The sequence below is a fragment of the Tauraco erythrolophus genome, chromosome 12 (assembly GCF_009769465.1).
Source record: "Tauraco erythrolophus isolate bTauEry1 chromosome 12, bTauEry1.pri, whole genome shotgun sequence".
Classification (NCBI taxonomy): Eukaryota; Metazoa; Chordata; class Aves; order Musophagiformes; family Musophagidae; genus Tauraco; species Tauraco erythrolophus.
Window position 1 is genome coordinate 5,262,485 of NC_141476.1, and position 25,016 is coordinate 5,287,500.

Consider the following 25,016-nt stretch of genomic DNA (forward strand, 5'->3'; position numbering starts at 1 on the left):
CTAGTTGCTAAACCATATAATGAGTTTAGAGTTCAGCTCTATTCAGTTAAACGGGGGGGACGGGACAAAATTGCTTCTGTTCTTCGCTCTCCTGTTTTGTGCGCAGCTGCAAAAGGCAAGCAAGGTGGCTGGTGAATATTAACTTACATGGATAAAGGGAGATGAAACTGGGGAGTGGAGTCTGCTTTGCTGTGTAGCAGACTTGGTTTGTTTCGGCTTATTTTTGCCAGACCCACAAAGGTGTTTGAGCACCGAACTGCTGTCTGGAAAGGTTCAGCTTTTGGGTACCTGGCACCTCCCTCTGCAAGACTCAGTTTAGCTTTCCAGCATCCCAAAGCTGGACGCCTGACCTAGACTGGTCCCGCGCATGAGCCAGAGGCTGATGAGCAGCAAGGTGGTGCCTGGCTGGGAGCTTCACGATCAGGCCTGGGGTGGTGGTTGGTCAGGCACCGTCGATGCACAGTGTGATGGGGAGAAGGTGTGAAACGAGTCCAGGAAAAAGGGCATGCAGGCTGAATGCCCTTTATACTTGCAAAACGTCGTAACGTGCGTTAATTACACTTCAGATTTATTGTTGGAAGCATCCCAGGCTGTTCCTGCACACCCACCGGACTGAAGCTTCAACCTTTCTAATTTTTCCCACAGCTCCTATACTATTAAGTTGGCTCGGGAAGGTTCATTGTATAGTACATCAGTTAAGCTGTCCAAAGGAGGGCAATTGGGCAGTGACAAGACACGCTCATGTGTAATGTGAAAGAAATGAATGTGGTGATGCATGAAGTGTAATCTGTGCGGTAACACATCGGAGACACCAGTAGGTAATTCAGCAGTCGTGGCATTGATTGATATGGTTAGCAGGGTAGTGTAACTATTAGTCCTCGCGAAGAAGCGTGTTTAAAACCTAAGGGGTGCTGAGTTGCACGCCGGAGACGACATAAACATAAGCAGAAAGGGCTGGTTCTTGCAGGGAAATGAGCTGCGAGCGCTGGGGGCGGCTGGAGCTGGGGGCTCGGCAGCGGGAGGAAGGAGTAACTTGAGAATTCAGGCAGGTTGCGGTACAGCACGATATTTTATTTTTTTTTATCAGAGAGACGATGGCTTAAAACTGATGTCATTATGAGGTTTAAATCAACTTTCTGCTTGCTTGAACATGGTCACCTGGGTATGGAGGTACAAGGACACAAAGAGGTTGAGCAACTCTGTTTGTCTTTGAGCCGGTGATACCTGGGGTTGGGAAATTGAGTTCTGTGAGCAGTCATCTGTCAACTGTCCCCACAACATACATTTTTTAAACCTGTGCCTACATTTTCTTTCATAATGAAGGGGACTAGTTGTCCTGAAAAATGTAATGAGGAGCCAGGGCTATAGTTTAAAATAATTGGTAATGGACACTTCTTATTTAAAAAAAAAAAAAAAAAAAGAAGAGAGATATATCATTCCCTTTTGTTTTCAGAACAGTTTGCAAGACTGACACAAATACTGTAGATGTGCGTATAAAAAAAATAATAAAATCATCCCTCTAGTAAATGTAGCTATGAATTCAGTTAAAAGCATTTTGCTTTTATTCTTAAGTATCTGTAATAGTAATAAATGTTTCTAAGGAGAGAATGCTACTTTGTAAGTGATTTTTTTGGTTATATTTTTAGAATTAATACATTGTTTAAAGCTGTATTTTAGTTTCATTTCAGGTTTTAGTGCTCGGCTATTGTCTTACTCAAAACAGCACATCCTTTAATGTTATATTTGTGTGATCTTCGCTGCTTGGTATTTAGACACATCTATAATCTAGATTTTACATCTGTACGTAGTAGCAATTTAAAAATAAACCACATTTCAGCAGTGTTCTGAGCTGCGAGGGCTAGATCTTTAGTATCTGCAGAATGAAACTGCAAATCACACTTCAGATCACCAGCGAGTGAAAATAATAGGGCTGCGACATCTGGGTGCCTGATTGCTCCTGTAGATTTGGCAGTTTCAGGTCTGAATCCCGTTACTGGTACGGACGAAGTTGCAGCGCCGGCAGTAGCGGTCTCGGGTAATTGCAGCGCAGTTCTGGGAATCCGACTTAAAATTTAGCTCTCGCTGCTCAAATGAAACTGTTAAATGGTAAATTACATAATTTATTGTGAGTGTGCGTGGATCTATTTGACTGGCTTTTACCATTTGTTCTATTATTTTATTTAACCGTTTTTCCGGATGAGTAATGAGCGCACCTTTCGGCTGCCCAGTTTGGCAGGTTAGTTAGGAATTCTCTCCGCAATTATTCTAAAAGAACTAAATTTGGGGAAGGAGGAGAGAGGCTTTTTTTACTTTCGTTTTATTAATCAAGTGATGTCAGTGATGTTGTCGTTTTTAAGTGACGGGTTGTGTGCGGATGCGTATGACATCACAGTTAACTCTTCAGTTTAATGTCACCCAGTATGAAATCCTCCTTATTATCTCCAGCATTTTGCCCCCACACGACTGGGTTTGTGTTGTTTTTCTTTAAATATGTGGTGTAGTTGTTGCTAGTGCTAATATGAGTTACAATTGTATAGGAAGTTAGACCAAAGCCCTTGACTTTTGGAGGATCTACAGCAAAGTATAAATATTATGTGTATGTGTAATTTAATGGCTGTAACGCTTGCAAGCTTTTCCTTGGGATAAAGCATTAATAGATCCAGAAGTGACCAGGAGGAGAGGGAAAGGGGAGAGGAGAAAAGGGGGACAGATAGAAGAGAGTGGATGCTAGCCTGTCTATTAATTAAAAACCTGCAGAAATCCAGATAAGGAGGTGGTGGCAAAAAAAAAAAAAAAAAAAAAAAAAGGCCAGTTATTCTTTCCCTATTTGCTTATTCTGGAAAATAAAAATAGGTGTCGACTCATATGGTCTCATATCAATATGTTATCATCAACAGACAAGTCTATTCACTATTGTTTCAATTGAGTAAACAGTGGTGTAAGGGTCAGCCGTGCTCGCAGGTAATTGTTAGTGCGCAGACAGTCCTGTCAAGCGTGTTAGCTAAAAATACATCCCACGCTGTCACTTCGCAAGGTGTTTGAAAATAATAGCCCCGCTACAGCAAAACAGGACACAGGCTTGTGTACTGACCTTTTTCTTTGTTTAATTTGCTCAGAGGTTTAATTTCAGGGGACAAGTAATAATTGAATGTGTCTAATAACTAAATGCTCATTTGGGACAAAATCCATCAAAATGTAATTGGCGTTTGGGTCTGATGAAAGGAAAATGACGTGGCTTTAGAGAAGCGGATGTGTCCTCAGAATATCTGATCACTTAATGTATAAATTGAAGCCTCTTTCATAATATATATTAATTGCAGATACTTAAGGATTTTAGCGTTTTTTTGTAGTGAACCGTTACCGGAGACCAACTGTTTTTGTTAATGCTACTCTCGGAAAGGCGGGGAAGGTTATTGGTCTGTCGTGCAATAATTTACTCCTCTTTGATATGCAAACGATCCACGGTGAATATAAAAAAATCCTATCAGACTCATTTCACAGTTCTTAACCACTTAGATTCTCTGGAGTCTATCGCCTCATTAGACCAGTGCTCTCCAAAGCTAGCATAATTAAAATCTTTAACAGTTTAGCAAAGTAAAGATGTTTGGCTGATCACGTTGAGATGATTATCTATCCATTGTATTCTAAATGACAAAAATAAATTAAATTTAGACCTTGGCATTTTTTATTATGTGTTTCAAATGAATATAATGCATACTGCCTCTATTTTTTTAATTTTTTTTTATTTCAGTACCTTAGGTTTGGTGAGATACATGCCTGTGTGAGCCACTGCTGTACACTCAGAAAATGGCAGATTTCCTTAGGATAGCTCCAGTGCTCAATCCGCTGAGACAATGAACGGCCACCCAAATGATGATCTGGAAGGACAGTGACGAGAAACCTCTTTAAAATCACACAGACACTGGCTGTCTTTTTTTTTTTTATTATTATTATTTCCCCCTGAATATTTAAGTGATGCATCTCTACTGCTAATTTTTTCCCATGGCCTTCTCTGAAAGAGCACTGAAATTGTCCTCAGTGAGAGAAACTTGACTTGTTTGACCATGTCACAAACATACGCGTTATCCGAAAGCATGATCTCAGCGCGACCCCGTGTCACGCCGACGCGCGCGGCTCCTCTTCCAGCCTTCAGTTGGGCCCACTGGAGTCTGCAAAGTTTTCACTTACCTTGTTTGTTGAAGGCCATGTCCTAAGCCTGGTGTCCGTTTTGGTGCAATGAAAAAAATATTTTATTTTTATTATTATTTCTTGAAGCTTATTTTATGTTTTCGTTTTACTTTTGAATGGCTCATTAGCATCGATCTAAGAAATGACAGTAATAATAGTGTTACTTGTGTAGAAAGTTACACAGTTTTTCAGTAGACACATCCATCAATTAAGTGAGCAGTTCGAGAAACCAAAATTAATGAGAAAGATAGGTGTGTTAATGAAATAATCATAGTATAATCAATTTGACTGTTAAAATTTGAAAAGCATTTCAGGAAGACAATATGAATTCATAATTTATGTCTAAAAGTGATTAATAAAAACTGTATTTAATAACAAAGCTATTTGTCATCATTTAAAACTTAAGCACAAAATTAGTCATATTGTGGTTTGCGTTGTCATAATAATAAAGCTGAGTTGTTGTTTTTTTCTAAGAACTTAATTTCTTTTAAAAACAGGTTAGAAAGTATTCGCTTTTCTTAAAAAAAAATAAAATAAATAGTATATGTAAAAAAAAAATAAAATTTCTTCAGCTGACTGCGGAGTAGCCCTTGGCCACCTTTACTGTCAGCCTTGGGGCGAAATCTGCCTGAGTAGGGACTCTGGAAACGGACCCTCTGTGATTTTAATTACAAAAAATAATAGTAATTAACATGGAGCTTCGGGTGGGTGGTGTGTTGTGAGGACCCCCGTGCCCCACACCCCGAATTTTGCATTACAGAGGTATTGCAGGTGTGACACTAGAAAATTTAGCAGAGATGCGTTCAGTATTAGCCTTTAGTTATTAATAAAAAAAATACATGCACAAAAACACACACACACAAAACTAACACTAGGCTTTGTTTACTGACTCTTTGATTTAATTACTGTTTGAAGACGGCCGAATTAGCTGTTAATTGATTTAATTATCCAATTTGTTTGTTTCAGGCATGATTCCAACAGAACTGCAGCAGCTCTGGAAGGAAGTGACAAGCTCGCACACAGCGGAGGAGGCAGCCAGCAACAACCACAGCAGCCTGGACCTGTCCACCACCTGCGTCTCCTCCTCCGCGCCGTCTAAGACCTCCTTAATCATCAACCCACACGCCTCAACTAATGGACAGTTATCAGTCCACACTCCTAAACGGGAGAGGTAGGTGCCGGTGGGGTTTCCACCCGAGAGCATCTCCGGATGGCGAGCCGAAATGATGGCGAAATCCTCGGGAGCGGTGGCCAACCGCCTTGGCCTCGGTTTTGTCCTCCACGTCTTGCTCTGTCTGGTTTTGGCGTGGTTGAATAGAGTCTCCACTGGGCAGAATATGCTCTTTTTGTTCACATCTCTATGGCTTGTTAATTGGATCAATGTGGGCACAATTAGCTAATTAGAAGTGCATTGGATAAGGATATTGGGGGAAGTGTGAAGAACGTAAGCTGGTATTTTGAGTTTTGCATCACAGGTGGTGTCAGTCTTGATGTGCTTTGGGTTTGCAGGCTGGAGGTGAGGAAAACAAATCTGTTGGTCAGTACAGGCTGTTTTACCACTTGTTTTTCTGCCAGATTTCAGTGCCCATCTCATCTAACACATTTGCCTTTTTTTTTCCCCTCCCTACTCCGTATTTACCTGCTTTCACAACGCAGGATAGGCTTGAGTTCACCAGATTTCTCTAAAACAAAGTGTTTTTTTTTTTTTTTAAATGCTGATAAAATTAACTAACTGGTGTTGTTTGGCTTTTAAAAGCGTGAGTTAATTTATACTTGCTAGGCTTGCATTGTTAAAAGAAATGGCTTAAATCAGGGGTTGTCTGTTGACGTGCTTCTCGGCGCGGGCTCTGCTTTATTCCGAAGGATGCTTTATTGCAGGTTTGTTTCTTTACACCCCCAGATTTCACTGAGGCGTGTCTAACAACATAACTTTCGCTTATGGTGAGATAGACGGTCCCAGGAGCTCGGGCCGTGGGTGCCAGTGCCTGCTGCAGCCTTGGCATTGCTGCTAGAAGAGGAGGAGGAGGAGGAAGAGAAGGGTCCCTGGGAGCGTGCGAGCCTGGGCGCACCGGGGAGGGCAGTGCTTCTTTGCATTCAGGAGAGTCCCTTTGCCCATCTCGAAATGTTATAGCAGACACTAGTGAAAGCTGGATTTTATGGAAACTGATGGCTTTGTCTTTCCGTCCTCCTTTCATTCATTAGAAAGAGGATAATGGAATTTTTAAGCCATAGAGTTTATATTTCTGGTGGTCTGAAAGTAGATTGATAGGGAAGCTATATAAATACCTCTTATATCTTTCTAATATTAAGAAAATAGTGCTGTTGGGAATAGATGGATTTTAAAGGAGAGCACACCCCCCGTTGAAAGAACTGCTCTGCGTGTGTAAGGCATCATTTTATATCCGATGCAAGGACATGTGGGGCAACATCAGCGTATACATTTATAATGCGTGTTAGTGTCAAGGACATGGTTTTCATGAAGACTTACATGGGATACTAAAAACAATTTGATGTTTATTAAACAATTAAATTCCCTTTTTGCTGCTTATAGAGCTGTGGGTTTATGACCTTTCAATAAATTTTTTATCTATGTTTTTCTTACCAAGTATGTAAAATAAAAACCCATGCAGTGAAATGGATCTTCTTTCACTGTATAGAGGTATGTGTTGTCTGCTAATGGCAGTCCAACCGAGGAAACAGGATGCCATTGCTGTTAAGTTTGAAGTGCGGCAGAGATGCAGGAATCTGTTCTGAAGTAAGAATTTTCCCTGTGTATCCTGTCAAGCAGAACTGGAAATCCGTGTGTCTTGAGTCCTGTAATTGTGGCCTGGAGGCAACTGGGATCTACAAACAAGGCGATGCATATGTTTTTATTAGTAAAGTTCCAAGTAAATTAACTAGGAAGGTATAAACATGCCATGGTATTGTTTGAGATTGTCTTAGTTTAGAAGACTTAAAACTCTCAGTGGTCGAATTGATAGCTTTATTGTTAAAGCTTGCCATTATACTTTTCTTACATATCTATTGAGTTCTCTACAATATCAAAACACAAAAAATAGGTATATTTAGGAATACAAATGAGAGCTACAGACTTTGCTTTATCTTGCCTCTGTTTGGTACATGGAGGGTTTACGCCATCCATTTGCTGCAGTGATTGAATTACATCTTTATCCATAAGTAGAGCAGGAGACCACGCGCAGAAGAATGCCTACTGATGCACTTAAGGGTTTTGTTGCAGTCTCATCAGGCACCGTGGTGCCTGCCTGGATTTCATATGACACAGAAACTCCTCTTGTTGAGATGTGTTGCACTGGGTTTCTTTCTGAAATGGTGTTTAGCTACAGGCAGGGAGTTCAGGGTGGTGAGTGAGCAAGCACTGGGAAAAGAGTAGCCGTGCTGTGCCGTCAGATGTGTATCTGAAAGCCCAGAGAAGGTGAAATTTTAGGGTACTTAAGAAAGAGAGAGCACAGATTTGAGCAGCGTTTTGGTTGTTTTTTGATTGCAAAGGTTAAGACCAGAAATAATCACGAGTCTGCTGGGAGCACGACTTGACTGGACTTGGAGACAAACCTGTGCGTGTTCTTGCACCCAGCTGGTTCGACACAACAACTGAGCTCGCAAATACAACCACACCTGCAGAGGTGGTCCCTAGCCCACGCTCGGGCCAGATGGGGCTGTGGGAAGGGCTCACAAGGGAGACATCAGCCCTTCCACCTCCCATCACATAAGCCCGCAGCTTGAGCTGGCCAGGGCACGTATTTGGGTTGCGGCTTCCCCTCTCTTGTTCCTGCACCTTCTGTGCACGTGGCTGTTAGCTTTGGTCTGAAACAGCCAGCAGCTATTTATTTAGATTCAAACAACAATAAAAAGCACATAGTAAAAGCTGTAAGTGTCCCAACAGTTAAGCACAGCCACATCGTAACGACTGCCCAGCAGCAATAAATAATCATATACAGGTAACATTAACTTTTAGGGTGTGCTGTAAAGCTCTTCATCCCCCTCCCCTTCCTCTTGGGCTTTTGAGAAAGAGTGGGCTGCAGGAGGCAAGTTGGTTATGTGGGAGTTACTCTCATCGCTGTCATCTCTGGCACGTGTCACTGGGACAGTTCAGGCTGTGTTTTACAGTGTTCCTGACCCCACAGGTCGGGTTCTGAGGCTGCTCGAGACCCGCAGGACAGGAGGCACTCAGCTGACCGCAGAGGCACCGGCGTAAAAGTCGCCGGGCGAGCAGCAGCTCTGCTGAACGTCTTGGGTAAAAACACCTTTTGGTTATAAACAAGGGATTTAAAACAGCAGGAGAAACAGAGTCGTCGGCTGCTTGGCATGCCCACGCGTCGCCGTGCCACGGGCCCGGCCTCGTGGGTGTGCATGGCAAAGTTTTAGTCCTGATCAGGCTGCAGGGGCACAGATCTGGTGCCACCGGTGACAGTGGCCGCCATGGGGCTGCTGTGCTCGGAGCCGAGTGACAACAGTTGTTCTCCTTCATGGCAAAAAAGCCAAAAGCAGGTGGGTGGCCAGAGTCACCCCAAGACGTTTGAAAAGCAAAAATATGGTCAAAAGCAGGAGGCGTCGTCCGCTCCTGGGCAGGGGCCGGGAGCATCGTGGCGCTGCACTTGGTTTCCGCGTGCTCTGCGTGTACGGCTTTCACAGGAATGAAGCAATTCCAGCTATAAATAATGGGTTAATGCTTCATTCATTTGGGCTTTAAATGTATATTACATCTATGCTTTTGTCCCACATTTTGCCCAGTTTCTGTAAGTAGCAGCAGCAGCAGCTCTGGGGTTTGGTGCACAGCAATCTGTTAAGGAGATAAATAATCTGCTTTGGCATGACACTCCTACTCTCCTCTTTAATTTGTCTTACACAAGGAAAATTATAATTAAATCATTCAGGGTAAACCCTTGAGTGTAGAGAAGGAAAAAACACACTTTGGTAAAGATTGCCAATAGAGACCAACTTCCCTGTTGTGCCGTGCAGAGACATTTATCAATATTCAGCACTATTAAAGAGAGAACATTTCGTGTGATTTGTGAGGCGGATGCCAAAGCTCAAATCAAGGCTTGTTAAGATCCTTTCCCCATGCAATCATGGGCATTCAGCATCATTAGAATTCAGCACTGACTGTGTGTTTCATGCTTTGATTTTACTCAGACAATTTAATAATGTTTATTGTGCTGATTATATATATAAATTCACTCAATGCAATAAACATACCTCAGTCATCAGTACCCTAAGGGAAATATTTAGTTATAGATACTTGTATTCACTCAGGATAAGCGAAAGTGAGACCATCTCATCATCTTACCAGCCTTTGGGTTTCTTCAGTAATAAGCATTTTCTCTACACAAGTAAATAAATAACGGGAGCCCATTCAGTACATCTGCTGTACTTAGAAATGTCAAGGGCAGTACCCGCTTTCCATCTCCTTCCACTGCATCTTATTTGGGGGAAGCTTGATCGTTTTCTTAAGAGAAACAGCAAAACAAAGTGAGTGGATGCTTGGTCACTTCAGGTGACTGCTAACTTTATAACGTGGTGAGCAACGGGCGTCCCGAAACCTACGTGCTTCGGAATATTCCCGATGTAGGTAGGTTTGGAAAAGCAGAACGGTGCAGAATTCATCAGTGCTTTGTGGTGAGCGGAGCTTCCTCCAGCTTGGGCTTCAACCAGATGATCGGAGGGGGCTGTGGAGTGGTTTGGGTGCCTGTGTGCTGGTCCCATCCCCAGGCACCCTTCTGTATTAGCTGCAGCCGTGACAGGGTGTACATAAACAAGTGAGTTAATTTAGGAAGTGTGTCTGTTTGCAAGGGGTAAGGTGAAGAGTTGGTAAAGGTGGAAGCCACGTGTCCAAGAGACCTTTCTCCATCCTCTAGCAATTCCATGTTTGTCCATTATTGTCTTTATACCGCTTCCAGCCATGCTTGAGTCTTGTCCTTCCACATGAGGAAGCAGCCATCTCATAGGAAAAATAGATGGGATAAACAAAGGGATTTTAAAATTACTTTTTCTTGAAAGTGTCGCAGGAGGAAGGAGTCTGGAGAAGGATCTGAAGGGAAGTGAGAGGAACGGCGTGGCAGACTGTTGATCTGCTGGTTAGGCTTAATGCGTCGTGTTTTACTGTTGTTATCTTCCGTGCCAGCTGATCCTCCATCAAAATCCCAAGGCCCTTAGATGAGGTCATTAGGATTCAGCACAATTAAAAATTACAGATTTCGGTCCATTATTAATGCTCGGGATGAAACAGTTCAGCCTGCAGTCCATATGCTCCCAGGGCCTGATCCTCTCTTGGCCTGCCTCTCCGCGTCGTCCCTGGCATTCGTTCTGCACTGGTGCCAGCATCAAATCTGCTCATCCGTGTCGGCTCCTCTCAGTTGCTCTGTGCAGTTGATTTTAGCTCATTATACTTTGCCATCAGCAGCGTTTCGTTAGATTCAGTTACCTCAGACCCATTCCCCCCTAAGAAACTGGTGCTCCTGGGTCCTTTCAGCTGCTCCGTGTACAAGAAGCCCATCACGACCTTTGTCACCCACGGTCTGAGCAGCTCAGGTGCCTGCATGCAGCATCCTCGCTGTGAACTTGGGTTGGACTCAGAGACTCGAGCCGAGCCTGGACACCCAACTGCACATCCCATAAACCATTTCACTCTCTACATGGCTGCTGTTGTTTCTTCTCATTGCATGCAGTACACCCCAAAGCGTCCCACTGCCTCATCCCTTGGCGCACGCTCTCCCACCAACGGAATCGCCACCAGCTACTGTATGCTGTCCCCATCTGAGTCACTTCTCTCCCTAATCAGCTTTCAAAAAATATCAGCCGTGACTCAGACCTGGAGTTGTTAGTCTTCAGTGTTAAGCCTTATCAGGCACTTTTTATTGTTTCTGCTTTTCAGATTCGGGTGCGTAGTGTCCTTCGTGTCGCCCGCACCTACGGTCTGCCGCAGCATCCGTGTTTTTGAGAAACCTTCTGCTGAGTTGGTTGTGCGGTACCGCTCGCTCCTCGGTCTGCCCGGGAGCTCAAATTGTGCTTTTCAAAGAATTGGTTTCACTAAATGCTGGAAAATTGTTTCTGGTTTTATTTGGGTTTTTTTTCCCTGCAAGAAGATGCGCAGTTAACCTGTCTGTGATTACTCGATGGGGCCCTTTGCTGAATAAGCGTTCTGTGTCTGACACTGTGGTGCTGGGGAAGCTGCCCCGGCACTGGGGAGCTCCTGCACGCCCACACTGCGCTGCTTTCTGGTCCCATGTAATAACCATCGGTTGTACAACTCCAAACACTAAGCTAATGTATCAAAAAGCACTTAAAATAGATTGGGTGAGCCTTGGCAGACGCCGAACAGAACTTTTCCAAATTTTAGCATATGTATTGTTTTATTCCTCCATCTGGCCGACAGATCATTGTTTGATATCTGAGTGCTTTGCATATCTCCTCCCTTTTCTTGCAACTGAGATACTTACACGTGCATTTAATACAGCTTAATGCTATTTTTACATACCAGAGAAATAGCTGATAGCTTTCTGTTAATTGCATGCGCCTTACAGTTAAACTTTTACTAAAACATTCCTGTCTAAATACTTGAAGTCCAATGAAAATTTGTCCTCTTCTTTTATTAGAGGTGTTTATGTAGTAGTCTTAAAAAGGGACCTGGTTTTGTTTTACTGCACCGTGGATTCTTGTTTCTTTTTATTTCCTCCTGTGTGCAAGTTGTCCTTCCTCAGCATTTGCCTGGGAGATCTGACTATCCTAAAGAGCTGAGCAGGGAGCTAATGAAGAGCTGTGTTATTTTTTTTATCATGCATATCACAGCCTGAGAGTGGAAAAGAAACACCCTTGAAAATGCCGTAAAAGTAGAGGAGAAGTTAGGTGATTTTCGTGTGACTATTTTCTCTGCTGTTCAATAAAAATCGAGCAGTTAGTATGACAGCTGTTATATCGTACTGCTAAGATATTGAGTAGCATTTAAAGTAAAACTCCACCATTAAGCTGTATAAACTTTATCCGTTTCACTGTGGTTTAATGGAAAAAAATGAGTTTCTCAATAAAATGACATCATTTTTCCCAGGTTGTAATGTTCACTTTACAACTGTTTTTCTTTAATTCAATTTATTTTACTTTTCTTTTTCTTGGCATCCTTTTTTCCTTGCAGTTTGGAGAGGGGGAATTCTCTTTTCGTAGAGCAGCTAGGTACTGCTTGTACCTCTTTTCCCTTCTCCCCCCTCCCTCGACATCTTGTTCTGATCTGGAGCTCTGTTTTTGTCAGTCAGACAGGGTTGTGTTTTCAAAGTAGTGGGATGCACACTGAAAGTCGGTAATTGGGATTTGTGGCTCTACCTGCTGCACGTGGAGGGTGGGAGGAAGGAGCCCAAGGAAAATTGATATTGCGTTGCTTGCTGCTGGAGCAACGTTTGTGTAATGCCATGGGGTGTTTTTCCATGTAGCTGGTGTTTCTAAGGTGAGAGGGCTGTGATTTCTCCTGTGTGATCAGGAAAGAATACGCGTGTGATGAAGTGTATTCTCCTCGTTAAAACGAGGGTATAAGCCCAGGCAGGGAAACTGCTAATATGTGTTGCAGCTTGTCATTTTGGGCTGCGTGAATAAAGAAGATAACTATTCCTTTGGGAAACGATCTCGGGAACTGAGCAACAGATCCGCTAGCCAGCGAATTCTTTTTAACTGTAATTTTTCCTTTTTGTGTGTACTCGAAAATAACGTCGTGATGGGCCCTCAAATACCATTTCATACACAGAGCACAATTTCCCCAGCACAGGTGGTGCTAATATAGGACAGTCCCCCAGGCACTTGTCGCCAGGAGTTGTACAGCTTGTTCAGTGTCTGCATCCATATGGCAATCTGTCCCATTCATAGAAAGACATTGTAGCTGTGCCTGTGGGTGCTGTGGTCAATGTAGTGTAAAAAGTAGATTTTAACTCTCAGCAACCTATGTTCTGCTGTTTGTTTTATGGTAGAATCCAATTTATAACATGGGGGAAGAAAAACCAGCTCTGAGCAAATTCCAGAACAATCTTGCTGGCTTCAGATTCTGTTTATTCTTGGAGCGCATGGTTAATCAGCAGGTGCACCAGCCCTGCGCCCGGCCCCACTCTAATGAACAGTTTACAGGAAGTCTTGCTCGGAAGAAACATTTTGCTCGTTGTTTATACTGTGTATTAACTCAGAAGTTGCAAAGCTGTAAAGGATGTTAGCTGGCCATATATGTCACGCAAATCTGTTTCTTACTACTTCTTTTTTTTTTTTTCCTTTTTTTTCCCCCCCTTTTTTTTTTTTTTTTGCAATGCTGCATCTTTTTTCTTGGGTATACTCTACTTGAGAAGGATGCTGAGCCCCTCAGGCTCAGTGCATTTCAGTGTTGCCCAGCCAGAGGCTGGTGACTGCCCCTGAAAGGGGCAAATCACAGGAAAAGGTCTCCCTGAAAAAGGGGGGCTGAAGCATTAACGCTGCACAGCGGTTTGGATATAAACAAGTGAACGTGATTTATGGCTGCTCTGGTATCTATCATTCCAATGCCAAATGTTGTTCTGTTTTAGTGTGACTATTTGTTATGCCTTTTAGTAAACACAAACAAATAGACCGCCTGGCACCTGCAGCAGCATATGATATTTACACTACCTGTATGATTCAGCACGCTTCCCTGGGGAAGTACGCTTGTGTCCTCTCAATTTTAATGCTCTTTTTTTTTTTAAGCAGCATTCTTCAGAGGGAAAGCATGTGGCAGCGAGAATTCAGCGCTTTAACTGTATTTCTCCCTCGGAGTCGTTATTTATCTTAATTACTTTTTTCTAAACGTTTTCCCAAAGGGCTCTTTCCTGGCTGCCGCAGGGGTGTGCGGTGGGCGAGGGCTCACCCAGCGAGCTGCCAGGCTGTATGCGACGTGACAGTCACCTTCTGCGCGGGTTTTGTTGTGCCTGTGGGACAGGGGTGAAAAATACTGACGTGAATAATCCGTGTTAATCATATTTGTTGACGTCTCGCTGGTTTATATAAGGGTGAAAGACTTGCCTCGACTCTAAATGTAACAGAGTGTAATTTTGTTAAACAAGAATAGATCTTGTTTCTCAGTGTTTTCTTTTACTGTAAATTTAAATGTAACAACAGAATATAAATTACAGTAAAATAAGGTTGGCAAACAGGATCTTTTTACAAAGTATGTTCGTACGTTTGTAATTTTACACCTCAGTCTTGGTGAAGTCCAAGGTCTAATCCCGTGTTTTTAAACTTGCGCGTGTTCTTAAAAGCGTTGCTGAATCGGGGCCAAAGCCTTGCCATTGCCACCTCCCTCTGCCATGCAAATTGGGTGTGTAAGAGGGATGGGACTGCTGTGCTGAAAGTCAGTTAAAAAAAAACAAACCACCAACAAAAAAGCATAAAAACCAACCCCAAAACTCAAGAAAGTGGTAGGATCCCATTTTTTTCCTAATTAAACTAAGATACTGAATCAATCCATTTTCATCTGAATAAATTAGGAGTCTGTTCAGAGAGGAATAAAATGAGATTTAGCAGGGATAAGTAGAAAGTAGCCCAGCTAGGAAATAAAAATTCCGAACTGCTGGTTTGACATGACATGTCAGCTGCTCAGCATCGGCTGTGTGGGAAATGGCTGAGGCATAATCAGGGTTGAGAAATTAAGGTGGGACACTCTGTACCATGTCTTAGTTAAAAAGGTAAATGCAGTCACTGGAGGCATAAACATGCATGTTGCATCCGAGTCCTCCTTTTTTTCCTGCTCTACTTTATGCAGAACCAGTTAAACCACATTGAGAGTGTGATGTACAATTGGCCACTCTCTTGTAGAAAGGATAAAGAGAAGCTGGAGCAAATATAGAGGAGAGCAGCTAGATGATAAAGGAGTTGGAGGGAATAGGCTATGAAGGCAGATTAAAGGGAATTAAAGATCTACACCCTGGAAAAATAGAGGCTCTAGGAGGATGTGATTATGGTGTGTAAGTACATGAAGTGATGCTACAAAGAAGAAGAGGGGAAAAAATTGTTCTCGTTAGTTAGCAGTGCTGGAATCTAAAATCCAGCGTTTCAAATTGTGTGTGCCTGGGTGTATTTGATGTACTTTTCACTACAGTACCTAGGCACAAGGCTGAAATAAAAAATAAGAGTTTTAAATAGTAGAGAAACTCGTTAATTCAAGTGCGGGAATGGAACTTCCACCTGAGATAAGTGATGGATTCAATACTGGGGTTTTTTTTGTAATGGGCATTTCTTTTAAATGGTGTAGAAATACGTTCAGTTCCTCCAAGGAAAGGATGTGGAGCAGTGCCTGTCCGGGCCTGCGGCAGTTTGCTGTGGGGCTGGAAGAAGAGGAGCCACTGGAAGGAGTACGGAGTACATTTAGAGTGCTGGAGGGTCATAACGCCGGTTAATAATCCAAACATCAGTGCATAGATCAAAACCAGAAGACGATGCATATAATTATCCAGCCTGGTTATGCACTTGCAGTGGGGATGGGGGTAGAGGAGAAGGGGAATGTTTGCCAGATTTTGTCTTAGTCTTGCTGCAAATGCTCCAGCTCTCTCCTTGCAACAGAGCATAGTGCCAGAGGTGTTAGGATGGGGGGCAGTGGTTCAGGGTGCCTTGCTGGCCTTGTGTGACAACAGCAATGCTATGGCTCTGCTTTTTATTTTTTTCTTTTTCCCCCCTTATACTACAAGTTAGTGCACACCGATTAGAAGACAGGATTTCAGCCTGTGGGCTGCAGTTTTAACCTGATTTGTCTTAAATTGGTGTAGTCATTTAAAATGTAATATACCACTCCTGTTACTTCCAATAGGGCTTGATGTAAAACATGAGCTGCTTCTAGTCCTGATTCTGGACATGGACTAAAGTAATGAGGAAGAGGAGAAACACAGCTTAAAAAAGCATCCAAAAATATGCAGGCTGGATCTAGGTATAGCTGCCACTGGTGACAATTCTCTGTTCAGATCAAATACCTGCTTTCTGGGCAGTTACTGAGGATGGAAGTATGAATATCTAGTAGCAGTCTATTTCTATTATGCCAGTATATGGCATAATATTTTCTTGATTATTTTTTATTGTTATTGTTTTCATTGTATTTTTTCCCTTTTGGATCTTTTTAGATTCACAGTTTAGAGCAGAAAGAGGTGCTAAACCACCGTTGTAAGAATTCAGGGGGATTTGCACTAGTGCAACTTCACCGCAAAACACATCTTTATTCAATTGATTCTGTCGTGAAGGCAGGAACTTGCATTCGAGTACAGTTGGTACAAGGATTTAATCATTACTGCTTCCGTTTTGATTTTAAATCAAATAGAGCAAGTGTTTCTGACTCACAGAATTGTGATGTTTTCACCAACTTTGTTCTGTTGGTGCCTTTCGATGAGCTTGAGAGCTCACCGGGCAGTCACGAGTACAGCTCTGCAGTTTCTGTGGGTGCTGTGCTCAAACCCCTTCCAAGAGGAAAGCAGGAGACGTGGTATTGATTTGTCAGTGTGCAGGTGGCTCAGGCATGTTCTCTGCACTGTTAGAACGTGAGCAGATGCTTCATAACTGTAACAGAAAATCAGGGATGCTTCTCTACATCACTGACTTCCCCCTGTGTTTTGGCAAAGATCGTTGGCCCAAGCAGATGTGGAAGAGAGAGTGCAGAATATGAAGTATGTCAGCATCGTGAATATTTAAAATACGGTCCACTGTGTGGCAGAAGTACTATTGCTGAGGCTACTGCTTAGCTGGTTTTTATACCCACCTGTGACTTTTCTGCCAGTGTGCACAAGCACAGTACCCGGTTTCACACAGTTAGTAAGCATGGGTTGAATTAAACCGTACAACACAAGTAACATTCATGCTGGCACTTCGGTCACTACTTTCCCTGATACCCAGCGTGCTCCTGTCTCTCTTTCGGGTGTACTGTCATTTTTGCTGTCTGTGGTTTCTCTGTCTCCCATTGTTTTGTGTCCCAGAGCGTGATTCTTCAAGGGATGCTGTAGCACAGCAGATACATTCCAAAAGTTAAATGGCTGGAGTGGTCCAGGAGAGTGGGGCCGTGCAGGTACCAGCTTTGACAGCCATCCCTGCCAGAGTAGGTGGTGAATTTGCTTCCATACCCTCTGGAGATCCTTGGGGTTACAAAGCGTCGTATGTTGAAGGAGGCAGGGGTAAGAACTCCTGTCTCTTATGCGGCAAGCACAGAGGAGCTGTGGAAGTGCCTGGCCCTTCTCCCCTCCTCTCCTTACTGGAAACCGGGCTGGAGGCAGCAGAAGTTAAGTGGACACTTACGCAGCTTTCAGCTTCCCACATGGATTTCGTTACTCTGTCCTGTGTCAGGAATAAGCTGACTTACGCAAGGCGTTTTAGTTGCCAGAGGGTTATTTGCTGTACTTCAACGTGATAATGCTGTACTATTACATTATTTGGAAATAATTCTATTGTGTTAAGCATTTTGTATGCAAATACCTCACAAAGAGCAAAAAAAACCCCACATAATCTTGATTTTTACATCATTTGTTCCTTCACTTCTTTGAAAATTATGTCTTGTTATAAAATCACTTCCACTAACTAGCGTTGCATCACCCAACCACGAATATGCGTTCCTGGGAAGGAGAGGGTGACAGAAACAAACACCTACTCTAATGTGTCATTAGAAATCAAACAGACCTAAAACTTGCTTCTGCTTGCCAATGCTCAGATCTTCAAAAAGTCTGTCTCCGGCAGCGAGACCGAGGATGCATCCAGCTTACAGAAACTGTGCTTGCATGCAGACAAAATATCATTGAACAGTTTCAGATTATAGGTTTGCATTGTGCCCGCAAAGCTGTTTGTTTATGTATTGGATTAAAATCCTCATTTTCCACCTCTATTTGCTCAAACAAAATGAGTACTTAGATCAGTTAAACAGAGTTCTCCATTCATTTCCACCGGCTGTATCCTTTGTGCGTTACATCCGCTTCTGTATAAACCCGCTCTTTGTTTTGTTTTGAGGTGCTTCTTAAGGCTCTATCAGGGAACAAGTGGCAATCTATAACATCTTCAAAAGTGGGATGGATAAAATAGCAGTAATCGGATACTGACACATAAAGGTCACCGAAAGGCACTGCTGAAACCGCCGCGGAGCCGGGTGGGAGTAGCTGCCTTCGGAAAGGCGCGCTGCCTACGGAGGCTGCCTGCGTTTGTCTTTCAATACCGAGGTTTGGGTTTTTCTTTTTCTTTTTGAAGTGTCTATTTTTGGTAAGTCGAAGTAGTTAACTCTGCTTTGTCGAATGGCGCTGGAGGCTCTACGTAGGTGTCCGGTACGTTACGCTTAGCATCGTGTCAGCAAAATGACCTTTTAAGTTCCCCTTCACAGTCACCACCGATCTTCCTGGTTATTGACAGCACTAGGCTTTGGCATCCCGAGCAGCGTTTACAGTTTGATCCTCTCTCGGTCATTCCGTCATTTTCTTTGGACACAGTACCAGGGTATCATGTCCTACATAGTTTGTCTTGTCTTGTGCAAGTTCCCTGGAAAGAAAAGAGATTTGCACTTGGATTTAAAAAATAAATACAAATCTCGGTAGGGCTCTTTCCGTTGACTTGGCCGTGGCCTTTAGGCTCTCACAGAGAAACTTTAAAAAACCCTGCTGGGGGTTTAAGCCATGTGACTCCTGTTGATATTATAATGAGATTTACAGTGCTTAAAACCCACAGGGGACTGACTCCTTAACTTGGCGTCACACGGCGTTTCTGCAGTCATCCCGGTGCGTGGGTAACGCGCGTGAGCTGTGCAAACTAATAAAATGCAATTTTTTGGGGGGTGTTCTGCCAAACACACTGAAATCCTGACTTTCGTGTGTAGTTTTCATGGACCTTAGTGGAGTGCTAACATGGAAGCCTACTTTCTCACCCTTTGCTGTACTCAAGTATGGAAGTAGATGATAAACCCCATTATTTTCTGAATTATTCTTTCCCAGTGTGTATGGAGGGTGTCGGACCATATGCCTGTCTGGCTTGGGTGAGCCGTGCTCCTTCAGCCACCCTCCCTCCTTCTCAGCTGAGGAATGTGTGGTGCAGCGTTTTTCTAATTTCCTTGCAAGGAATGCATCGCTCCCTTTGTTCTTCTAAAAACTTACCTGATAGAGCTTCTCCCCACTTGCACGTTTTAAAAAAAATGATGAAGTTAAACCAGTGCAGTATTGCCTTACAGAAAAGGCCATTTTAAGGCTCTTCACTTGTAGTGGATTTTTTTTAGGAAATTACCTTGCATATATATATATATATATATATGTATGTATATATGTATTTATGCTCGAGAAACTATTTGTACACAGCCAAAAATAATATTTTAATGAAATAATGAATTAGATTCATGTACAACTCATAATACCTTTTCCAGTCAGATCTGTACCTTTCTTAATAAAAAAAAACCCTGAAAAAAAAATTTTAAAACCACCTTCAATTATCTTCAGGTTCTTGTTGGGCCTGAAGTCAAAAGTGACAGAATCTGGGCAAGAATTTCTCTCACAACTTCTTTTCGTTCAGGATAACATCTCAGGGGTATGTTCTACAGTGATCTTGCTATCCAGCGTGTCAGAAATAATAACAAGAACACAATTTTGTTGCAGTACGCGGGCAGATAGCATTACAGAACAAGAATAAACAGCATTTCCACATGTGTATAAAAGTAAAATGACAAAAAGTAGGTGTTTATCCATAACGTTACCTGTAATCCAGGATAAAATAAGTCATAAAGGCCACACCTAGATGCTGGTATGTGTTCATATCCTTTGTGTATGTTTGAAGTTCATAATACAGCACAGGCATGCTGTAGCAAAAAGATTTGCTATGAAAAAGAGATGTGTATATGAGCATAGAATAGAGTTTTCAATAGTATTTTGACATTTTATTTTTAAAGTCATCTAAGGTTATGGAAATTGTTGCAAAAATAATTCCGTTACTTAAGAAGTTTCCGTGAAAAAGTTGAATAAAGAAGATATTTTAGAATATGGTTCATCAGTTAGTGCAACAGATACATTTCCCTGAGCACCACATGGCCCGGATCAAAGCATCTCATGACTTGGATCAGTGCAGCCAAATCATTACGTATTGATTGGAATCCCGCTGAAGGATTAACCCCTTCATGCTCGTATGAATTTTTTTCTTTAACCCTGATTTCAGTAGATAGAAAGCTCTGTGACGTTCCTGCCAAATCTTAGCAAGGTTAATAGCCCCCGCTAACCCCTCGTATTGAGGAATCCTTTGATTACATCGTTCCCTTTTTTATGATGAATTTTGCATTTGAAAATAGCGGTGAACCTTCTTTACTGGGACATAAGGTGGCTGTACTGGTGCAAAGAAAGAGTGAGTGAGAGGGGAAGAAAACCAACCAAACAAAGTGAAAACAAACAAACAAAAAAGCCTCATAAATAAATAACAAGATGGGAAAGCCAAGGCTGCAAACTTGATGCTTTTCCTCTTTCTGTAGTGGTGAGGAAGGCCTCAGGTCCGGTTGTATTGTGTTATAAGAATACTCTGTTGCGTGGAGATGCCAGTTGTATTGTGTTATACTGCTGCATGGAGATGACTTTTCTTCCTGATTAAGTTAAATTGTAAATACGCAATGTTCATAAATTTCTTAGCAAAATATCAAGCAGGATATTAAGCAAGTCTGTCAAATGATTTCTCCCCCGTCCATGTTAATTTAAATTCTTTACAAAGCTTTTAATTAATGAATGAAATGTAGGAGGATAGCTAAGTAAGAATGACACATGTTTCTCACTGCAAATGGTGTTTAATTCTGTTTTGAAAAACCATGGGCAGAGTCAGGTGGGTACCGTGAGATATTAGGGATGTTTCAGCATCTGTTGTTCGCTGCTCTGAAAGTTCTTTGTGAAGATTAATTGGCGCAGTACCTTCAGTTACGCCACTTTTTTCTCTTTTCTCTTTCTCTCCTCCAGTTTATCCCACGAGGAGCACTCACACAGCCATCCGCTCTATGGACACGGCGTATGCAAATGGCCAGGCTGTGAAGCAGTATGTGAAGACTTCCAGTCGTTTCTAAAGTAAGGATGGTTTTTTTGGCACTTGCATTGTACAGAAAGCATGCCCTGAAATTTTGTTGTGCTGTCACTCACCGTGGGCCTGATGCAAAGCCCACTGAAGTCAACAGAGAGCTCCCTTTCACTTCAGTGGCTTTTGGATCAGGCTCAAGAACGTTTTAACAGGGGATAGTAAATTAGCCCCATGGGGAAAGTATGGTCTTGCTCAGTGTGTTACTATAAAATAGAGTGTTTGCAGTTCCGCAGCTTTTTTTTTAATTTAAATAATTTTTAAGTTGCAGTATTGATAATGTAAACATTGATAATGCAACCTTGATTTCACTTTAATTTAGAAATTTAGTCTTAAATTAACTTTGTAATTGAACAGAGAATTGCAGAACATCACGTGAAATTTAATTTATGTCAAATAAGTAACTAATGAACAAAGTCTACACTACTAAAAATAAACTATAATTATATTAATTGGGCCCCTGCAGTTTGCTGCAGACCTTTCCTTGCTGCCAAAGAACACAGTTTTACGCGTTGCATAAACCGTGCATTATGTACTAGTACGTGGTAATGCTGCATCCCGATGCAGGGAAGGATAAGCAGAGCTCTGGTAACTTACACGTGGCTGCTCCACGGCTAAACAGGCAGCTGCACCTCTCCAAGCTGCAGCAAAAAGTGTTCTCATCACAAAAGAGTTTTCTGTCTGGGTAGATCACCAGGTACACGTATGCTTTGGCTGCATCCAGGTTCTTGAAGGTTTGGGCACTGATCTTTTCTCAAGTACTATGTCTGTTCAGTTGTAAGATCACAAAAGACCAACCACCCAAGCAACGTTTATGATTGAAATGCACAAAGGGACAAATTCTGCTCCCATTTAGAGTGGTGATCTCATGAAGTTAGTCCACATAAATACATGAGATTCTTCAGGATGGATAAGTAGAATTAGTCCCAAAATATTCAGCTGTATCTGTTCTTCCTGGGGCAGTTCCCTGGATTTTTATGTGAGGGAGGGAAGGGTGACAGCAAGCAGAGGATGTTTGTTGGATGATGTTAGATGATACAGATAGGTTTTTGCTCTCAGAACAGAACGGGCCAGTTCTGCTTCCACTGGCAAAACTCCTGATTTCAGTAGGAGCAGTGCTGGTCCTGGTATAAACGTATTTTGCAAGTAAGGAATGGTACAGTGATGAGAAGGTTCTCAGTACAAGAGGATTACAAAATAAGAAGGTGCTAGTCATAAATTTCCATGAAGGATGGCCTAATTTCTTTTAATTCATCCTGTTGTTCACTTAAGTGAAATAAATGCTAATCTCGCCATATTTGCCCGCTCATTCATATTCATATGCCATGTTATAGCATTTAGACCTTTAAAACAATTCTAATTTTTATTGCACTTAATGGAAGGGAAAGGTGCTGTGGTACCCTTAGATATTGGAATAAGGTGTGTAGTCACATAGGGTCAGATTATGCCACCTTTGCTTCTTGAGCTAGTCCCATGTTGCATATTGGATCTGTTGGTTTTGGGAAGATTCTTGCAGAGCAGTGAACTGCTTGAAGTGACCATGCATATAAAATACAGCCCTTAAGTCACATGGCACAGGTCGATTGATTTTTATATGGCATTTTGGAGATGTTTAAGTAAGTAGACCAAGTCCACCAGTTCATCTGGAGGAGATACTTGGTGCAATCAATAGGGAGGAATAACCTGACAATGGTTACCAGCCCAGGCTGGACCTGAAGTGGCTCCATCTACTCCCAGCTCCAACAATTCTGGTTCTTTCATCACTCACTTATCGTCTGTCTTCCCCCCCCCCCAACCCCTACCCCGCCATTGAAACCTTTCAAAAGAAATACTTTGTGTAACTTTCTTAAACCCATCAGCTCGTATAAATTTTCTCATTATCCAAATTCTGCAGTGTCCAGACAAAGTCTTATTGTTCGGAGTGATATTTAACCCAGAACGAATGCAGAAATGAATGTCCCCGAGCAGCGTATTGGCAATGTTAGGAAGCGAGCGCTGCTTCATAAAATGAGACCGTAGCCTTCCGAGTCTCCCGTGGAGCATCCGTCCTTAAATTATATTGCCATTTATCAGAATTCATTACTCAATGAAAAGATAACAGGTAGATGCTTGAAGTTTCTTTCTGGTACTTGTATAATCTGTGAAGCTCTTTCTGCAGTCCCCTCAAGAGAAAAGCTCTTGTTTACCAAGTGGAATACAGCCTGTGTATCAATTGAGCATTGCTTAATTTCACTTACCTTGGGAAAAAGGCCTGTTAGAAACAGCAAAGAGGAGCTACATGCGGAATGAAAGCCCTGTACGCCAATAAAATGATTCTCGAGTTGAGGGAGAAAAAAGGACTCGCAGGTCTAAAACATGGTTCATTTCTTTTCCTCCTGAGGAAGAAATATCATAACTGTTGGTAAATCAAAACCAGAGATTTGACACTCTTCTGTGATCGTTCTGCAGTGTTTGTTCCCAAGGTGAGGTACACCACAGGGCCCTTGATTTCAAAGATAAATACTGTACAAATAACGATCCTAGTTGTCTTTCACTCACAGCCAACAGGAGGATGCTTATCAGAACCAGCAGATACACGGACTATTGTACACATTTATTTCCCTATTTCGTTTTGAAATAAGTCGCAGTTTTAGCGTCGTTATTTTTGTTATTTTTTTTTAAATCCATCAGCCATTGGTTATCACGTGAAGCGGTATCAGTTAGAGCTAACTGATAGCAGCAGGGGCTGTTGCTAAGCCTAATGAAACAGTAGCGCCCTGCGTGCTCCGGAATACTCCCCGAGCCTAAAACCAAAAACAAGTCCAGTCTCACCGCGCTGAGCAAGGTGAGGGCTGGAGGGTGCACACGTGTCCCGCGTGTCAGCCGGGGCCCGTCTCGCAGGCGGCCACAAAGGAGCAATTAGTAGCACAGAGCGACTTTCCTTCAAAATGGACTGCATCCTTGATTTCATTTGCATGTGTTTAAAGACCGTGGCAGATAGAAATATATACCTCTGATATGGCAAGCTGTTCAGGAAATCCCGACTGGAGGGAGGGTGGTTTATTCAAATGCCAGGTATCCAGGACAAAAAATGGAGAAGACAGAGTAGGGTTTTATTTCCACACCCCTCTTTTTTTTAAAAAAATTTTGATTATGGTTTAGATGTTCAGTAATCATGGCTGTACCATTTTTAAATCAAATATATTCTTTAAAAGTGGGGCACAGACCTTTGGAGAGATCTTGCAGCCTTCTGTTGCAGTGATGGTAGTAATCCGCTCCACGAGAATTTAACTTTGATGAAACGAAGGGGAGTTTATGTGAAAGAAACTACTAAGTGCACTCTGTAATGTTTTCACAAGTGTTTTTATCATGGTAACATCTTGTTTACTTTAGTTGCCTGCCTAAAACTACTTGGAACATGTTAAGAAAACATTTCGAGAAAGCTTCTACAAAGAGGCTTTTGTTTAGCAGCAACTGTGAGACTGCTCGGCTCACAAAGGTGTTAACTTTCAACCCCTTAAGCACTTCCACATGAAATTCCAGCAACTATGTTTGTGGTTTTGGAAAAACAAAGTGTATATTAAAGAAACCAGGTATATGCTAATACATGTTGAAGTAGGCCGGAAATCATAAATTGTTTCAAAGGCATTAATTGCCATCATTTGCATGTCAGAATGTTCTGCAGTGAAATCATCCGCAGTGAGCGCAACAGAGACTTTTTTCATCAAATAGGTAGCGAGGGCAGAGAAAAGGCTCGTCTTTTATTTTATTTTTTTTTTTAAGATCGTTGAATTCCTGGCAGGCCCGGTTCGACTCCCCAGCTG

At 42.3% G+C, this 25,016-nt stretch overlaps 1 protein-coding gene across 5 annotated transcripts in view; it reads left to right on the forward strand.

Annotated features, from left to right (window-relative positions):
- Positions 1–25,016, forward strand: part of FOXP1 (forkhead box P1) — a 385,628-nt gene that overhangs the window by 321,633 nt on the left and 38,979 nt on the right. For all 5 annotated transcript variants that reach the window (XM_086619317.1, XM_086619318.1, XM_086619316.1 and 2 more), the window contains 2 exons: positions 5,155–5,359; positions 21,102–21,206. In XM_086619317.1, coding sequence (XP_086475443.1) covers positions 5,155–5,359; positions 21,102–21,206 — 310 coding nt within the window. The remainder of the gene's footprint in view (positions 1–5,154; positions 5,360–21,101; positions 21,207–25,016) is intronic.